The 17055-nt window shown below is 40.3% G+C and overlaps 1 protein-coding gene across 1 annotated transcript in view; it reads left to right on the top strand.

Annotated features, from left to right (window-relative positions):
- The window catches only part of DISC1 (DISC1 scaffold protein), a 209641-nt gene that overhangs the window by 65863 nt on the left and 126723 nt on the right, over positions 1–17055 (top strand). The window contains 1 exon segment of the mRNA XM_063329039.1: positions 2769–3004. Coding sequence (XP_063185109.1) covers positions 2769–3004 — 236 coding nt within the window.

The following is a 17055-nucleotide window of genomic DNA, read 5'->3' as shown; positions in this document are numbered from 1 at the left end:
CATCCTATTTAGGAGCATTTGATCAAAATTAGCATGAACTCCAGGTTCTGGAGAAGGCTGACCTGTGATGTTTGGCTCCCAGCATCTCTTAAGGATTGCTTCTGCCCAAAATCTGACATGATCTGAAATCATCATTATTATTTTTTCTTTTTCCTCAGCCCTACTTTACTTTCCTTTTCCCTCTGCTCTCTCTCCTGTTGGTTCTGCATTTGTCTTCAGGGATTTGAGAGCCTGTGGTAGTATTTAAAATTTATATATTGATGTTTCTACTGCAATCTGTACTTCATAGAGAACACCAGCCCATAAGTGAAGCTGGAGGTTTACAACCAGTACTGATTAGCTGTTGTGTTAGAAATTTTAGTTTAAATTCAAATCCACAAAGTAAAACTCCAACTTACGTTTAGTGAGATGAACATCGTCTGCTGCTCCATGCTGAGACTTTAAGTCCTTTTTATCTGCCCTGGAGGCTGACCAAGAGCACATTAAAGGCTTCTTGGCATTGCTGGAAAAGAACACAGGAGAATTCCAGTTTAGTGACTAAAATTTCCATTCTCCCAAGAATGCCTGTGAACTTCTCCTGAGCAGAATGGCTTTCTCTCTGTGAATGCAGATTATGTGCTTCTGGTACCTATTTACATTGTAAAAATATTTCAGTACTAAAAGTATGTCTGTAAAACCAAATTCTGTTCATCTGCCTTTCTGTTCCTATGTAGGTTGCTTATTGCAGTGATTGCAATTACTACATTTTCACAGAATATGAAGGTCTTTGTATTAAGTAGAGCCTATTAAGATTTTGGCAGCATTCCCAAACCAGTAACACAGAGACAGAATTGTCCTTTGTGCGCACTAAAAGCCTAATTTGAGACTGAAAGAAACAAAACTGATGTTTTTGGCATGCTGACCTTACTGTCCTTGACGAATGCCTGTGGGTTGAAACATGGGCCACTCTGTTCTCTTGTCGCTAAATCTGAAACTGAAAAAGGAGGAAAATAATTGATGAATCTAGTGTGCGGCACTAATAAGTTGAAATTTTTGAGCCAGTCAACCTTTTAACATGCAACGACTGTTTCTTCTTGTTTAAAGTGATACTTGGGGAGCTTGTTGTAGTGCAGCAAATCTGAAAGTATGTTTGTGGACAAAATGAGCATTAGTGAACTAAACTTCACTTAGATTACATTAAAAACATTAAAAGAATGTTAAGGTTTCAAAGTGAAGCACTCAAAAGGAAAGAAATGCCAAAGTCAGTTATCACTGCATAGTATGTCTGTTTTATGAGAGTCTGTAATTATATAAGCATGCCTTTTTTTTCCTGGATCCCTGCCTCATACATTGCTGAAGATGGAAAGTACTTGTTCAGATATTCAGAATGGTATTTTATCTTCATTACTCGGTATTCGGCCCCAGAATGCTTTTACTGTATGCCACTCAAACGCTCTTTTGGATGCAGATTTATTAATTTGTGAATAGGCTTGTTTTACAGCATTAATCAACATGGCATCTGAGTGATTCAAAACCACTTAGTTTTATCTCCATAACATCACTTTGGGTGAAGAGATGTTCTTATTGCCATTTTACACATAGAGAACAAAGAAGTGAATTGCCATAAAAAGCTATATGGTTGTTTCTAATGTCAGTTTTGTAATGCCTAGTTTTTTACCTGAAAAAGGTTTTTTGGTTGTTTTTTTTTTTCCCATTTTTCATTATAGCGGAATTGAATATGGTCAGAGCATGGAATTACGAGCTTTGATTCCTATTGAGAGTCTACAGATAGCACTTCAGAGATTTCTCTTGGTTGTATGGAAAATGGTGAACGTTCAATCTGTGGCTGTGTATTGAGATAATAGTTTAAGTGCCTTGGAAAGTTTCCCCTAAGAAATGTAGGAATAGAATAAAATTTTCCAGTATGGCATTCAACTACTTTGATAGCAAGTAGTCCTCCTTTGATTTTTTTTTTCTCTTTTTTTCTCTTTTTAAACTCACTTTTCAAATTCTGGGACAAATGAGCCAAGGGCCCTATATTAAATAACTTTATTAACTCAGCAACTCAGACTCCTCCATGAAGTGCTTCTTCCTTGGGTGCAAGATAACTGTTGGGTTTTCAAGGAAAAATTAGAAAGCGCTCTTGCAAGAAACATCAGTATCATAATGCACAGGGTTTGAACTTCTGGCAAGATGAGTGCAACTGAGGTTTAAGCTATGGTAATTTTAAGTGAAGGGAGCGATTTTTGTGCTTTTAACTAAAATTAAATATTAATAACAAAAAGTATGGGTCAGACAGTCAGTGAATCACCACTTGCATCCTGTGTCTGATGTTGGATTGGAAGCCTGGAGGAGGAACCGTTGCAGGGATGTTCTGCAGGACAGATACGTGGTTGATCACTTTAACTATCAGTCTGTAGCAAGGTTCTGTTGTCATGGTTGAACTGAGATTTTGAGGGTTTTTTTGGGGAGGTTTTAAACTTGGGAAATACCTGTGTATTTTAAAAGTAAAAGGTGACTGGCAGTTGGTTTTGGAAGAGGAGCCTGGAATTTGGTGTTGAAATGGAGGTGGGGAATTTCAGGTTATAGAAGTACTAGAGTTTCTAAATAAAACAGACATAAGATTTTTTTTTTTTTCTGTCAACAAAAGACTGTCTTCTCATTTAATGTTGGGCTAAATTGGACAACCTTAATTCATGCTACTTCTGAGACTGGTATTGCATTTTTCTAGGGGCAGAGGGGTTTCTTTTACAGGGTTCGTACTAAACTCAGGTTTCTGTTGTGTGCAGAAAGAAATTGAAGACCTTCGAGCAAGACTGGCCCTATTAGAAGCAAAAGATCAACAGCTAAGAAGAGAAATTGAAGAGCATGATAGGCTTATTCAGTCACAAGACTGTGAACTGACTGTTTTACTTGGCTGTGTTTCTTTGAAAGAACTCCAGGAAATAAGCAAGGCTGTGGATGACACTCTAGCATCCTCCTATCAAATTCCATTCAGTCTGGATCTTCCAGGGACAATAAAGAGGTATTTAAATTTTGATGTGTTGCCAGTGATGTAGAGTCTTGTATCTTCCCAATGTACTGTTGAATTGGCTGTCAGTTTTTTCTTCATAATTGTGCCAGATAGTTAGCTGGATTCAGACACTTTAAAATTTTTCTAAGAACAGATGTCAAAGTTCTAATATGAATATATTTCCTTAGGAAGGAAGACTTTGCAGTTATTTGAAGGTCTTGCACTTATGTTTTTATGGTAAATAGCCACCTACAGAAAGCATACGTATCCATCAACTGATAATACCTATCATCAGTTTAAACTATTTCTTGTTAACCAGTGGAATTTTTCCCCAGCTTGGTGACGCAGTAATTACAACATATTTCTCACAGCCTGAAAGTGTGTACTAGGCACTATCCAGATAAATATTAGAGATGCTTCACTGAACTTCCAATCATAATAAAGTCTGATGTTATGAGTGTTAGGCTCAGACAGTGGACGTGAGGTAGTGGGGGAAGGGATGCAGCAGGAATACTTCTGGGACAGCTACAGTTAAATCCACAGTGTGTGGTTCTTTTAAATGGAAAAGTAGCTACTCTTGATAATCTTTTGGAAACCTCATCTTTATTTACAAAAGCAATAGAAGCACTTCAGGGCCTAAACTGTACTGTCAGTCAATGGGATGGTGGTGATGGAACTTTGAAAGTGTTACTGCTGCTTTGTCGCCAGGACAAAATAAAATTCCTGTTTATCCTAACTTGCATTTCTTCCAGATAAGCAGTAACTATGTTGCTTGCATTTTTTTTTCTCCCTTCATGTTTATTGGATTTAGTTTGGTTGTATTAACATTCATGAGAAATTGCTGCTTGTGTGTGCCACTTCATACATTTTTTTTTTTTTAAAGTCAGCAGAACATTTCATAGAGGACATATTCCTCTCCTTCGAGGTTTGTTTAAAATTTTAAATTAGGTTATGGGAAATAGTTTCTTGCATTAATTTTAATTTGTTTTAATAGTATCTTAGACCTGTATTTCTGAGATTGAGGGATAAAAGGTCTCAAGCAGTCTGTCTGAGAACCCGTGCTTTGATTTGAGTTTTTTCTTAGTTTTGGATTTACTTGTGAAAGAATATTCAGATTTTTTTTTTCTATCACATTGCTGATGCAGTATTTGAGTTGCACTTAACTCTTTGGGAAATTATTTAAAGATAAGTTAAACTAGTACTGGCTCAGGAGGAACTTGTTCCGAGTTCTTCACTCACCACCACCATGAATAGCACAATCACTTGAGGGAATACATTATTCATTATTTGAAAGGGGTTCAGAACTTTAATGAAGAGTTATAATTAATTTCTTTCCTTTCTGTTCATTTTTAAAAGATGGAAGTTTTCTCTTTAGTTTTGTTTGTTGTTCACCTTTGTGTCACTAGGGCCAATGGTCAGGTTCTTCTGCTCTCTTTATGATAGCTGGAGTTCCCTATTGCAGGTGGGGACAGATAAATGCTAGTTTGGGCTGCACAAGTAAGCACACTTAGGTGGGCGTCTGTGACAGCCTTCGGGAGCAGTTTAAATCTCCCATGTCACGTTACAGCTGTGTGCTCTTGTCAAACTCCATAGCCTTTTCTGACCAGAGCTAATAGAAATGATGTAGATGCCTGCCTATGGCATGGTCACATGGAGGCGAGAGTCCTTGGTTCAGGATATGGAAGCTCTGCGTTTACGTCTTCTGCAGCCTGCCTGGATCTGAACCTACAGCCTCAGAGCGAGCTCTTACCTGCCAAGGATTTCAGTGTCCTGGCAGGGAGTGTGCTCCATCGCAGTTCTTAAGCTGGGCCTTACTGTATCCAGGAATGCAAAAGCTGAAATCTCATAAAAGGCCAGAAGGCTAACAGGCAAGAGGAGGTCTGACTCTGGGAGAGTGAGAGTGGAGAGGATTAATGGTTATAGCACTCAGCTGAGATGAGAGAGAGACCTGGTGGTCCTAGTTGTTGAGGGACTTGGCAACTGTCCATTGATGAAGTGCTAGATTATTTTTTTTTTTCTTCACAACTTAAAAGCAAAGTGAGCTGATAGGAACGTGTGACAACCTGCCTGATGCAGTCTTTCAAAGAAGCAAGGGACTACTCACTGCCTATTCATCAGCTTCTTTCCTCTCTGCAGGAGATGCTGGTTCTCTCTGAATTAAAAAACACCTTGTAGGTGTTTTCTTTACATGATGTGGCTTCTTGGTCTAGTAAAGTCCATTCAAAATCCGCCTAAGTGTTGTATATGCTGTGCCTGCTGCTCTATTGAAAAAAGCACAGACTGCCTTGGGAGCACAGACTGAAATCTCCAGTCCAGCAATGTTGATTCAACTGCTTGACTTTATCGTGTGGCCTTTGGTTCTCAAATCTCTTGCCTCAAATCTCTTGCCTCAAAACACTTGCTACTTTAGGTGGCTGAAGGCATCCCAGAGCTGCGTTTGCATGATGGTCAGCAGGCTTATTTCCAGCATGGGTTCTCTGACACTTCTTGCTTTCAGGGCAGGCTATAGATATCCAGAAGGACTAGGGGGAAAAATATGCTCCTACAACAGTTGTGGTTAACAGTGAGACTTAGGCTTCACTTTTAAACTGAACAAAGTGATGGGTGTCTGCCATTTGAAGCTGTGCGGTCCATCATACCGCAAGCACGGTGATCTTATGCCTGCATCCCATAGTGTTCTGTTCTCTCTTTCTGTAAGATGCAAAAGCAGCACGCAGGTAGTAAGACATCTGGTGTGGATATACTTCCCCTGTGCCTATGGGCATCTCCTACGCTGTCATAGAATAATTTAGGAGGTCATGTTGTCAAACCCCTGCTCAAAGCAGGGCCACAGTTTCCAAAAGAGATCAGGTTGCCCCATCAGGCTGCCCCATCTGTCTTGAGTTTTTCATATCTCCAAGGATGGAGATTTTGCAGCGTTGCTAGGCATCCTGCATTTCACCACCATTGCTGTGAACTTTTTTGTCTCCTACCTAGCCAGAATTTCCCTCATTGCAACTTGCATTGGCTTATCCTAAATCTGTACCTCTTGTGAAAGACAAATGTATATTAAAGAGATTAAACAGATTAAAATACTTGACAAAACCAATTCAGCATATTAGTTTTAAATTCCAAAGTCTTGGGATATTTAATGTGAAAGAGACTTTTCTGGAAATGTATGCTTTATTTTATGAATCATTGCAGAGGGGAAAAAAAAAGTTAAAGTCTTATAAACTTAGGGCTATCTGTGTGAGAAATAAAGCTATTATTCATGCACCTATACTAAGCATCAGTACTTATGTAGAAAGTCGTTCAGTATTGATGGGCTGTAAATGGCAAGCTCCTGGGTATTGGTTTGTAAGATACTATGTGTTTATTCTAAATGCATTGTGCCAGTCAGTAAAGTACTGCTATAATGTGCTTTTGCATAATTATTTGTTGAGTACATGAATTGCATTGTGCACTGCAATAATACAGGGCTGATGTGAAGCATCTCTTAAGACAATCTGTGCTATAATAAATCATATTGAGTGGCTTGCAGCTCACTATAAGATACAAATTATTTTGATTTTCTTGGTCTAAATGCTATTAAATAGCAACTTATTAAAGCAAACTTCAGGGAATGCGAGAGAACATCTTAAATGAAGAATAATTGCCCAGATAGAAGCATGCAGAAGCAAGAGAGCAAGTCAATGTAACTTTGGGCTGAGCATTGTTTCTAAGCTTATTTTTCTTGTCAAACATTGTTATATTCAGGAAGATTAATAATTCTTTGCTTTGTCTTGTTTATCTTCAGTACCTGGTGGACTTTTTGAAAACAAAAAGCCTTTGTCAGCATGCTTTTGAGTCTGAAGAATTGAGAAATGTTAGACACGTTACCCTGGGCCCTTTCTGGAGGGCTGGTAGAAGCCAAGGTTAAAACCTGGCCGGTTAATGTGCAAACAAATACGTTAGCTTGTGTTTTGACAGGGATTCTCATGGAGGTTGAGACCACAGAATGTGGTTGTTTTGCTCATCCAGACAGGCCTAATTGCCCTTGGTAAACTAAAGGGTGTAATCATTATTATAAAACAAGGAAATTGCGGTACAGAAGCTCAGTTTGCTTGTGTGGGGTTGTGTGGAGATGTGTGGTGGGAGCAGCTAGTGTTGTGTGCACCATGACACATGTCTGTGTTTTAACTAAAGACGACATACTGGAAATCGGAGGAAAATAGGTCTGAGTGTTTCAGTGTGAAGTACTTTCTCCTGGAGATTGCAAAGGGTAGCATAATACATAATTCCTGTATCCTCTACTGAGGAGGACACCATTTCAGAAATATATATTTTTAAGTAGTGTAACTTGAATTTAATGATAAAGTAAGATCATGTTAATTATTTGACTTACTCTTTTTAGTACCTGTTGTTTCCTTTTTTTTGATTCTTTTCATTTCACGATGAAAACTGAGGAAGTCTGTTATACTTCTGTTCATATTTATCTTCACTTAGCACTTTCTCTTTTGGTTTTATCCATATCTACAGATGCATGTGACTGTACAGCATGTCATCCTTAAAATAAATTGCACAGTTCCATCTGGACTATTGTCTGTGCACTGAATGCTGGCTGAAAGAAAGAAATTCAATTAAATATCTTTCAAAATATTTGAATACTCCACCTCTTCTTCCACCCTTCCCATGGAACTATTTTTAATTAGTAGGTATTTGCTCCACAGTGGATGTGGATAAGATAGGGAAATTCTCTATTCTGTATATCAGTTATTATAGCACTGTCATGGCCAGTGGCGCAAGGAGCTGAACTTGAAGTTTTATGCAACCAGTTCACTCTTCTTTAGTGATGCCTGGAGCTTATCTGACAAAGATTAATTCAAAGTGAAATACAAATGCTCAGGGGGTTGAAAACCTTATTAGTTGGAATATACTCAAAGCATTCAGCAACTTCAGTTGAGGCCAAAGCCTGATAAAGCCAAAAAAAGGTGGATTTTTAAGAGAAGTTGATTTACTTGAGAAAAGTTGGAATAAAAGGCTTATACACAGTTTCTCTTATTAATTTAGCTAAAGTGCCGTTCAGAATGGGCTGTCATGGACTGTTGTTAGGAGAGGCGGATTTGTACACGTTTTATTGTTCTTCAAAGTGTGTGTCTACATGAAATTTCTAGTCAAATTAGAGGTTAGCAAGCTACGTGAAATTACTGGAGAAGTCTGAATGCAGCCATATTTATTCACATCAGCCTTTCAACAAAAATCTTAGCTTTAAAGAATTATATTTAGAAGAAGCAAAACAAATTGCACCCTGTGCTTTCAAAAAGATATCTGTTGTTTGCTAGATAACATGCAGTCTCACCAGGATAGTCCTTTTTAAATATGTGGTTTGAGGTTTTCTTTGGCTATTTCTGTGAAAATGCATACGTATTAAAAATGTCGCCTGGGAACAGAAGGGTAGCACAAATACAAAGAGCAGAGGGATGAAATGGCTTTATGGCATCAAAAAGTTTCTTTAACAGTGCACAGGCTGCTGATGTTCCTGACTGTTTGCGGGGCCTGTGTGTGGGACAGCTGAGAACTGAATTGCGCTTTTAACGCCCGATACTGTCAGAGTCTTTATTTCTGGGTTTGCTTACTGGGTTTTTGGGTTGTTTGGAGCTTTCTTGTTTTCTGCACTTTTTCCTGATTTCACAACCTTACTAGGGTTTAATTACAAGTAGGAAGTGATGTTGGTAGGTAAGTTAGAGGCAAAATAATCTAAACTTTTAAAAAAAAAAAAATCTTCCTGAATATTTTTCAGGAGAGACTCCTGTACTGTGTTAGGAGTGGGACCATGCAAACCCTGAAAGTTTAGTAGAACCTCTAAGCACATTGCATCTTTTATGTAACTTCTTCTGGCCTAATTTGGTGCTGGGAGGTTTTAGCTGCTTCTGTGACTGAGCGTACATGGAGCTGTTTTCAGCAAGTCACTGTTGCTTTCACCTTCTTATGCAACTTAGTTTACTTTCGGGTCTTTCACTTGGCGAGTGATTTTTCACATGCTTGCATCATCGTGTCTCTGCCCTGGGAGGATGTGTGCGAACCTGGGGTGCTCCCTTGGCAGAAAGGCTTTCCCCCTCCTGCGGTCAGTTGTCACTACCTGATAGCCACTTGCATTCCCAGGTAGTTATATTTCACCGATGGTGGTGTAAGCCTGTGTATTTGTATGTGTTTGATCTATGTAAGATTCTTGCTCCTGTGCTGTGTGAGAGGATAAAGCTTCTGGGTTCCTTCCTCTGTACTGTTCCCTGCTTTTTATGGCAATCTTTCTTCTTTTTCCCCTTCTTAAAAATGTGCTCCCTCTCACGCCCAGACCACACTATCTGTCCACATGGTATTGCTGTAAAATATCAGAAGTCCAGGGAACGGAAGTTATTAAAAAGGAATGCGAATAAGTAAAATAGATAAGTGAGAGAAGAGAGCTTTTCCCTTTGGTTTCCCTCTTATAAATATGCATTACGAAATAAATGTCTTGAGCTGTCAGAGGAGCAGACAAAACAGGCCAATTGTATAGTGGTCACCACATCTAGGGCTTCATCACCAAATAATAGGAGTGAAGAAGAGAGAGCTCTCGGGCACCTCACTAGTTCTGTTATTTTAGCTTTGCAGGTCTGTAGGAATTGAAAAAACAGTGTTTGCATATGAAATACACCATGTGAAGAAGTGCTGCACAGCCCCAGAAATTGCTCTCCCTGTTGTTCGCTTCTGTCCCAGTCATAAGCTCTGGGAATGGACATCTTCAAGGCTTCTGACAGCTGCTCTTCCCTGCCAGGCCTGTTTGTGTTGACTTAATTTCCGTGATGAATCATCCATGACATGAGGATGATGCACAGGTCACTCTGAGTATTTGCCTTACTCCCTTGACTTAGGGCCCTTTCATGCTGCTCTGATTTTATTTATTTATTTATTTTAAAGCTCAACACAGAATTTTAAAACTGTGCTCTGTGGTAGGAAACATGCCTCTGTCTATGCTACATGAGATGAACCAAAACACAGTTATGGGGTTCTTAAAATATAGCCAATACCACTGTTGCTTCTATAGCATGTATAAAGAAGATGGTATGGTGCCCTGTTTTTTTAATTGTAGTTCTTTTGTTTAATGATCTATTGATGCATTTTATTCTGCACACTACAGCTTCACAAAACCTGCAGCAGTGGGCTCGCAGCAGAGGAGCAGAGCCAGAGAGGAAGTTCCTCAGCACCTGGGGAGGACTCTGCCCTGGAAATTCCCCAGATCTCCTGCCCTTGGAGCAACTGGCTGCACAGCCATCTTCCTCTGCCACAAGGGACTTTTTGAGGGAAATGCCAAATTTTGTTTCAAATGTCATAACCCAGCCTGAGCTTTGATAATAGGATTTTCTCATTTTCTGCTAGTCCCATGGCTGGGTTTGTGTTTTTAGGCGGCCATTGTCTTGACCTTCTCAAAGAAGTTGGCTGCAGACTTTTGTGAGACAAGGTTAAGACAAGTCACAGGTGAAAGAAGAGGTCTGCCTCTTCCTTTGTGATCTGACTGATTAGGAGGCTCATCTTTCTTTTTGTAGATAGATAGGTGTGTTTTCCTGTCCATTTTTTGTCTACCTAGGATTAATTTCGTTCCTTTGTTCTCTGTCCAGGGTTGAAGGGTAGACTCCTTGGGGAAGTGGCTGGGGTTTTTTTGTCTCACTCATTGGAGCAACTCTAGAAGAAACTCTGTACTGAAAGCCCAGTGTGCCATACAATCTCTGTGCTTCAGCTTGCACCTTGTTTTCTGCAAAGGTGCAAACAAAAGTCACCAGACAAGAGCTGCCAGAGTATCAAGAAGTCCCCTGACGCAATTTGGAAGAGTTGGCTGTGCATGAGCAGAGTCCCTTGTCCTGTGGCTCAGCAGTTCATAGTGACTCTGATCCCACCAGGGCCAGTGGGGACCCCTGTTGCAGGGAGGAAAAAGGGCTTCTGCAAAGTCTTCTCCCACCGTAGGTGCTGGCCTTCCTTGGGAAGAACAGGAGGAGGTGGAAAAACAGCAAGGAAAGGAGAAAGTAAGTCTTCCAACTTGGAGGAGAGAGCCACTGCTAGCAATGTGAAGTATTTTTGAGCAATCTTAGAGGCAGTTTTTTGTCCTTCCAAGCAGCATTATAGAAGGAAAAAGTCCCAGCAGAAAGATGAGTACCACTCGCTTGAGTACCCACGTGTGCAGTGTAACGAGGAATCTGTTTTTTCCTGCTGAGCATCTGGTTCCCCCTGCTTGCCTGAACAGCGTCCAGTGGGATGTGGCAGCCTATAAAGTCCAGGCCACATATGTGCTGATTCCTCTGGGTATGCATATGATGAGATTTGTTCCTCTTTAGGGAAAAATGACCGGCTGTCCCAATCAATACTGAATTTGTTTGTATATAATAAAGAAAAATTGCTAACAACAATATCCAGGGACAGACCCTTTTAGTCAGTGCAGTACAACGGATGTTATTCTTAAGAGAATAATTGCAGCTGCTGTGGGCAAGCTCTAGTTTTTGTGCACTCCAGACAGATGTAGCAGAAGAATGGGGATCCCTTGACACATCAGAAGATCTGAGGAAAGTGTTTGGATGCGATGAACTGCTGCTGCAGATAGCTCTTTGATTGTGCCTTTGTTTTCAGTCTGATGCTCCTGTTTCGGGTAGCAGCTGGAGCAACAACTCCCACGGCCACTCTGTGGCAGCAGCTGGCAGAAGAGTGGTGGAAAATACAGCACTGTGCGAATGGTTGGTTGAAACGTACAGCCGGTTCAGCTGTCTGAATGGTGTGTTGTAGGACCAGAAGATTTCTTAACGCATGGCAATGAAAATTCAGCTTGGAATCATCATTAAAGATGCCAGCAGCGTCTTCAAGTGACTGTGAACAAGTTGTTTCCATTGGAGTGATTTTATCTAAAAAAACCAGCTACCACTCTATGCAAACTGAGGTGCTGCTTCAGTCCTCCTATTGCAGGCAATAATAATAAAAAAATCTTATTAATCATTCTTACAGAAAATTGTGAAGTCTTATCTAACGCCCTGATTTTTCTGCAGGCCTCCCACTAGCCCCCACTTGGGGTTAGTGCCTGGGAACACTGCAGGAAATAAGGGTTGTTTTGGTTTAGAGTTCTTGTGTATGTAAGAGCTTCTGGGCAGGTTGATGAGTTATTATAGTCCACTTCATATAGGTATTACTCTTCGAGAATGACAAAGACAAGTGCAGTCACTGAGCAACCCATGAGTCAATGGGAAACCTTACTGGTAAGCTGAGGTTATACAAAGACATTGGGAAAGTGTTCTTCTGGTTCTGCCTCTTGGTAAATTCTGAGTGGGGGAGCACAGGTATTGAAGCAATCATCGATGTAAAGCAACATTGAAGAAATACTGCTCTGCAAATGATAGCTAGAAAAAGAGCAAATTGCTGGAGCAAAATCAGCTCTCTGATGGTTCAGAACTAGGGGCATAATTTTGGGTTCTCATTCATATTCCTTGGGGACCTCTGTAGATTGAAACGTGCCGAAGGTTCAATGCTCCTGTGCCTTAAAGTATATCTCTTGATAATTTCTGTCTCAGATCAGATTAATTTTTGAGGTTGGAAGCTTTCCAAGGTGACGCTTTGCATTTTACTCCTAATTCAGGTGACTGGTCCTTGCAACTGCCACAAATTTCATTTTCAGTATGAATTAAACACAACTTTTCTCTCCTTCTATTTACTGTCAAAGTCCATGCCTCAAGAGCACTGACAGGTTTAGATAGAGAAATTGGATTTTCACCACATCAGTTCAGCAGAATTTTTGCCTTTTTATCATTGTTTAACCAGCTCGGTCATATTATATAAGGTTTCTGTGGGCTGTATTATCTAGGGAAAAATCAGAGTGTATTTAGAAAACCCTGAATTTATGTTTAAAGCATGATTTTGCTTCCCAACACAGAGATATGGTGCTGTGAAAATCTCATTGTTTAAAGTCCCGTGGATCATTGCATGATGATGAAAAGGAATTTATGTGCTTGACTGAAAAGTTACTTTCCTGGTGTGGTAATACCCAGATATGTAGCCCAGCCAGGCTTATGAACAGATCATGTAAAATGAAAATCTTGTTATACAATGACTTCCTTGATTAGGTAGAATTGAACTTTGTGGGGAAGACTTTAAAAAGAAAACAAAAAGTGTTGTTTCACTTTAGTGCGCTTAATGCAATGTTCTTAATTGAGCAGAAGTGTAGGACCAGCAACACCCTTGTAGGTATTGTGCTGGTAAAAAAACTGCACATGGTATCTGTAATAATGAATCTGTTGATTTTACTCAAGAAAACTTTAGGTACAAGTATGTTTTCTTATTTTTCTTTTAGTCCTAGCTCTACATGTCTAGCTTAAAGCTGTCTCTTGTTACATTAAGTTTTGTTCAAAAGCTTTTTTTTTTTTTCTGACTTGTCTTCAAAGCTTTCTGAGGTACGCACTTCAAAAGAACCGTAAAAGTACAAGAAGGTTATTGATTGTTTGATTTGATTTCCTATTGTGGGTTTCTTCCTTAAAGGCCCAGTGAAGTCCCTAGACTTAAGATTTTTGGTGGATTTTTGTTGGATTCTTGCCTTGATGTAGACTGTAGCAGATGTTTACACCAAATGTTCCCTGAGTAGCACTTCTGATTTCTTTTGCAAAGGACTGGACAAAGGCTTTTTTGGAAGGTCAGCTTCTGTTTGCTGTTAAAAGCAAGATTACAAGTGTAGGACTTGGTTTATATATTTTCATCTTCTAAGAGAGTACATCCTCTTGTGACTTCAGAATCAGAGACGGAATCACGTTGGAAGACTTAAAGTTGGAAAAGTTGTGCTCTCTGCAGGCTGTGACCATTAGAATGAAGTTATCTTTTGCAGGCAGTCTCATTACTCTGGGCCAAATTCAGCCATACTGTAAACTGTTTAAATTTGCTGATAGTTAAGAAAATACTTGTGGTGGGTTGATCCTGGCTAGATGCCAGGTGCCCCACCAAATCTGCTCTGTCGCTCCCCCTCCTCAACTGGACAGGGAAGAGAAAATACAACGAAAGGCTCATGGGTTGAGATAAGGTGGGGTGATCACTCACCAGTTACTGTCATGGGCAAACCAGACTCGACTTGGGGAAATTAGTTTAATTTCTTACCAATCAAATCAGAGTAGGTTAATGAAAAATAAAACCAAATCTTATAAATACCTTCCCCCCACCTCTCCCTTCTTCCCAGGCTCAACTTAACTCTTGAATTCTTTACCTCTTCCCCTTGAGCAGCACAGTGGAATGGGGAATGGAGGTTGTGGTCAGTTCATCACACGTTTCCCGTGCTGCTCCTTTTTCCTCAGGGGGAACGTTCCTCACGCTCTTCCCCTGCTCCAGTGTGGGATCCCTCGCATGGGAGACAGCTCTCCACAAACTTCTCCAATGTGAATCCTTACCACAGGCTGCAGTTCTCCGTGAACCGCTCTAGCGTGGGTCTGTTTCATGGGGTGTAGTGGAACAGACTGTTCCAGCATGGGTCCCCTGCAGTGTCAGAAGTCCTGCCAGCAAACCCGCTCCAGTATGGGCTCCTCTCTCCACTGGTCCACTGTCAGGAGCCTTCTTCATTGTGGGCTTCCCACAGGGTCATAGCCTCCTTTGGGAGGCTTCTCCTACCTGGTGTGGTGTGGTGTCCTCTGTGGGCTGCAGGTGGATATCTGCTCCACAATTAACTTCTATGGGCTGCAGGGGGACAGCCTGTGTCACCATGGTCTTCACCAGGGGCTTCAGGGGAATGTCTGCTCCATTGCCCGGAGCACCTCCTCCCCTTCCTTCTTCACTGACTTTGGTGTCCGCAGAGTTGTTGCTCTCACATGTTCTCACTCCTCTCTGGCTGCAGTTGTGCAGGATTTTTTTCCTCCCTCTTCAGTATGTTCTTACGGAGGAACTGTCACTGTTGCTGGCTGGGTCAGCTTTGGCCAGTGACAGGTCCATCTTGGAGCTGGCTAGTGTTGTCTCTATCGGCCATAGGGAAAGCTTCTAGCAGCTTCTCATAGAAGCCACCCCTGTAGCTCCCTGCTACCAAAACCTTGCTATGCAAAGTCAATATGATAGCCTTTAATAATCATTTTATCTAGGAGGGAGTGCACATTCATATGAACTGAGGGTTCAGCCCATCATGCTTTCTTATACGTATATGATCTGAGCGTAGGTTTCTAAGCCGTTGCTCTATGAATTAGAAATTCAGGTATGAGTAACTTTAAATTATTCTGATTTGTGCTTAGTTTTAAAGAAATGTAAGTGCTTTTTGCTTAAGCAAAAATGTGTGTGTTATTGTGGTGTGGAGATAGGGAGTGAAGTAAGAGTGTCTAGAAGAATCTTTTAGATGACAGTAATGTAAGGAAGAGTATTTGCTGTTAAAGGGCACAGTCTTGTCTTTCAGCCTCTTTAGGCAAAGATCAGAGATGGCTGCATAGTTTCTGTATGAAAATAAGAGTTTCCAGTACAGAATTTATTTATTTTGCTCTGGTACCACGTGTGGGGTATATTCTATTGTGCAGTTATGGAAACTGCATTCCGACTACATTTTTCTAGGGTCACTGTACGTATATTTTGTCATTAATACAGAAACTGTTTCTGTTTATGCAGTATGTATATTTATATATCTTGAATGTAGGGAACAGCATGACTTGCCTTTTGCCTGTTTTCATTCTTTGAATATTTTCTTAGGAAGCAAAACATAAATACACAATAGCCTGGTATGCAAAGGGAAGTATACTAGCAAAGTGGAAGGAAAGATGTTGAGAAATGTGCCTTCCTTTAGTAGAAAGCCATTCTTCCCAGTATTGTGCCTACTTGGCCTTCTTCTGAACAAAGCCACTTCCATAGTATCTGCAATTCCTGCATGTGAACCATAACTTCTCAGAATATTCTTTAAAATGCTTTTTAAATATTATTTGTTATATCATGACATTTAATGTCCTCTGTAGTCATGTAGGAAGCCTGTGACAGGGCAAGGAATGTGTGAACCAGACCGGTTGACTCACGGTCTTCCTTCTGTCCCCTGTTGCGTTGAATTTGTTTACTTTATTTTGCCAGTGCACCGTTCCTGATTATGAACATTGTCGTCTCAGCAGGCTCTAACTGTGTTATTACATTTCAACATACTCAGTACCTATATTTCTTTAAGGTCACTAAAATGAGATAACTTAAAAGGTACTGGCTTGCTTGAAGTTTTTGGATCTTAAAATTTTTCCCATAGTCTGTTACTACGTGCCAAGTCAATCTCAGCTCCTGAATACGCAGCATTCCCACATCCTCCTGCAGTTCTCTAGCTGAAGTCCATGTTTTGTCAAAGTATTGTTTCACTCGTCATCCAGAAAGGATAATTCTTCAGCTCCTGCTTTCCTGTTCTGGTCTAGAGTCTATACAATGAGGCCTTAGGATGTAGTAAGTCTCCATTCCATTTCTTTTCTTCTCTCCTCATTATGAATCCTCATGTGTGTAAATCCAGTGCAAGCCATTTAAATGATAGGCCTACATGGCAATCTGCATGAATGAAGAAATTACTCATAATGTATAGATTGCTGTCAGTTCTGCAAGTGTTAAAAACCTTTCTTTTCCTGCATTTAGTCAGTTAAATTCACGTTAATTGAATTCCTGTCTTATTCCAGTCCTGCCATCAGCTAGGTCAAGAACTTTGTTTTCTCTGTGATGGAGTTAGCTTATATTGAATTTGAGAAGTAACTTCTAAATGGTCCTTATAATAGATTGCAGAGACTGTGAGGACAAGCAGTCAAATTCTTGATTAGCTCTTCTACCAGAGAAGAATAGCAATGAGTCAAAACTATGGATGTCTTCCCAGGTAAGAATGTAGTAGTATTCCAAGGACCTCTTTATAAAGCCATTTTCCCTGGTAGTAATAAGTAAGGCAAGTTTTAAGCAGACAGAATACCTCTCTTAAAATGAAATATGGTGCTCCAGGGTGGTGGTAAAAGAAAATAGTATTTATGGTTCAAGTCACATGTAACAGATCACGGCTGTTAAAGCCCTTTGTTGGTAGAATGAATTGGTATTGACTGCCTGGTTTCTCTTGCAGGTCATTAGCTTGTCAGTTAATTGAAAAGCTT

Source organism: Chroicocephalus ridibundus, chromosome 3, assembly GCF_963924245.1.
Source record: "Chroicocephalus ridibundus chromosome 3, bChrRid1.1, whole genome shotgun sequence".
Classification (NCBI taxonomy): domain Eukaryota; kingdom Metazoa; phylum Chordata; class Aves; order Charadriiformes; family Laridae; genus Chroicocephalus; species Chroicocephalus ridibundus.
Note: the sequence above shows the minus strand (reverse complement) of the source record. Positions and strands in the feature narration are given on the sequence as shown.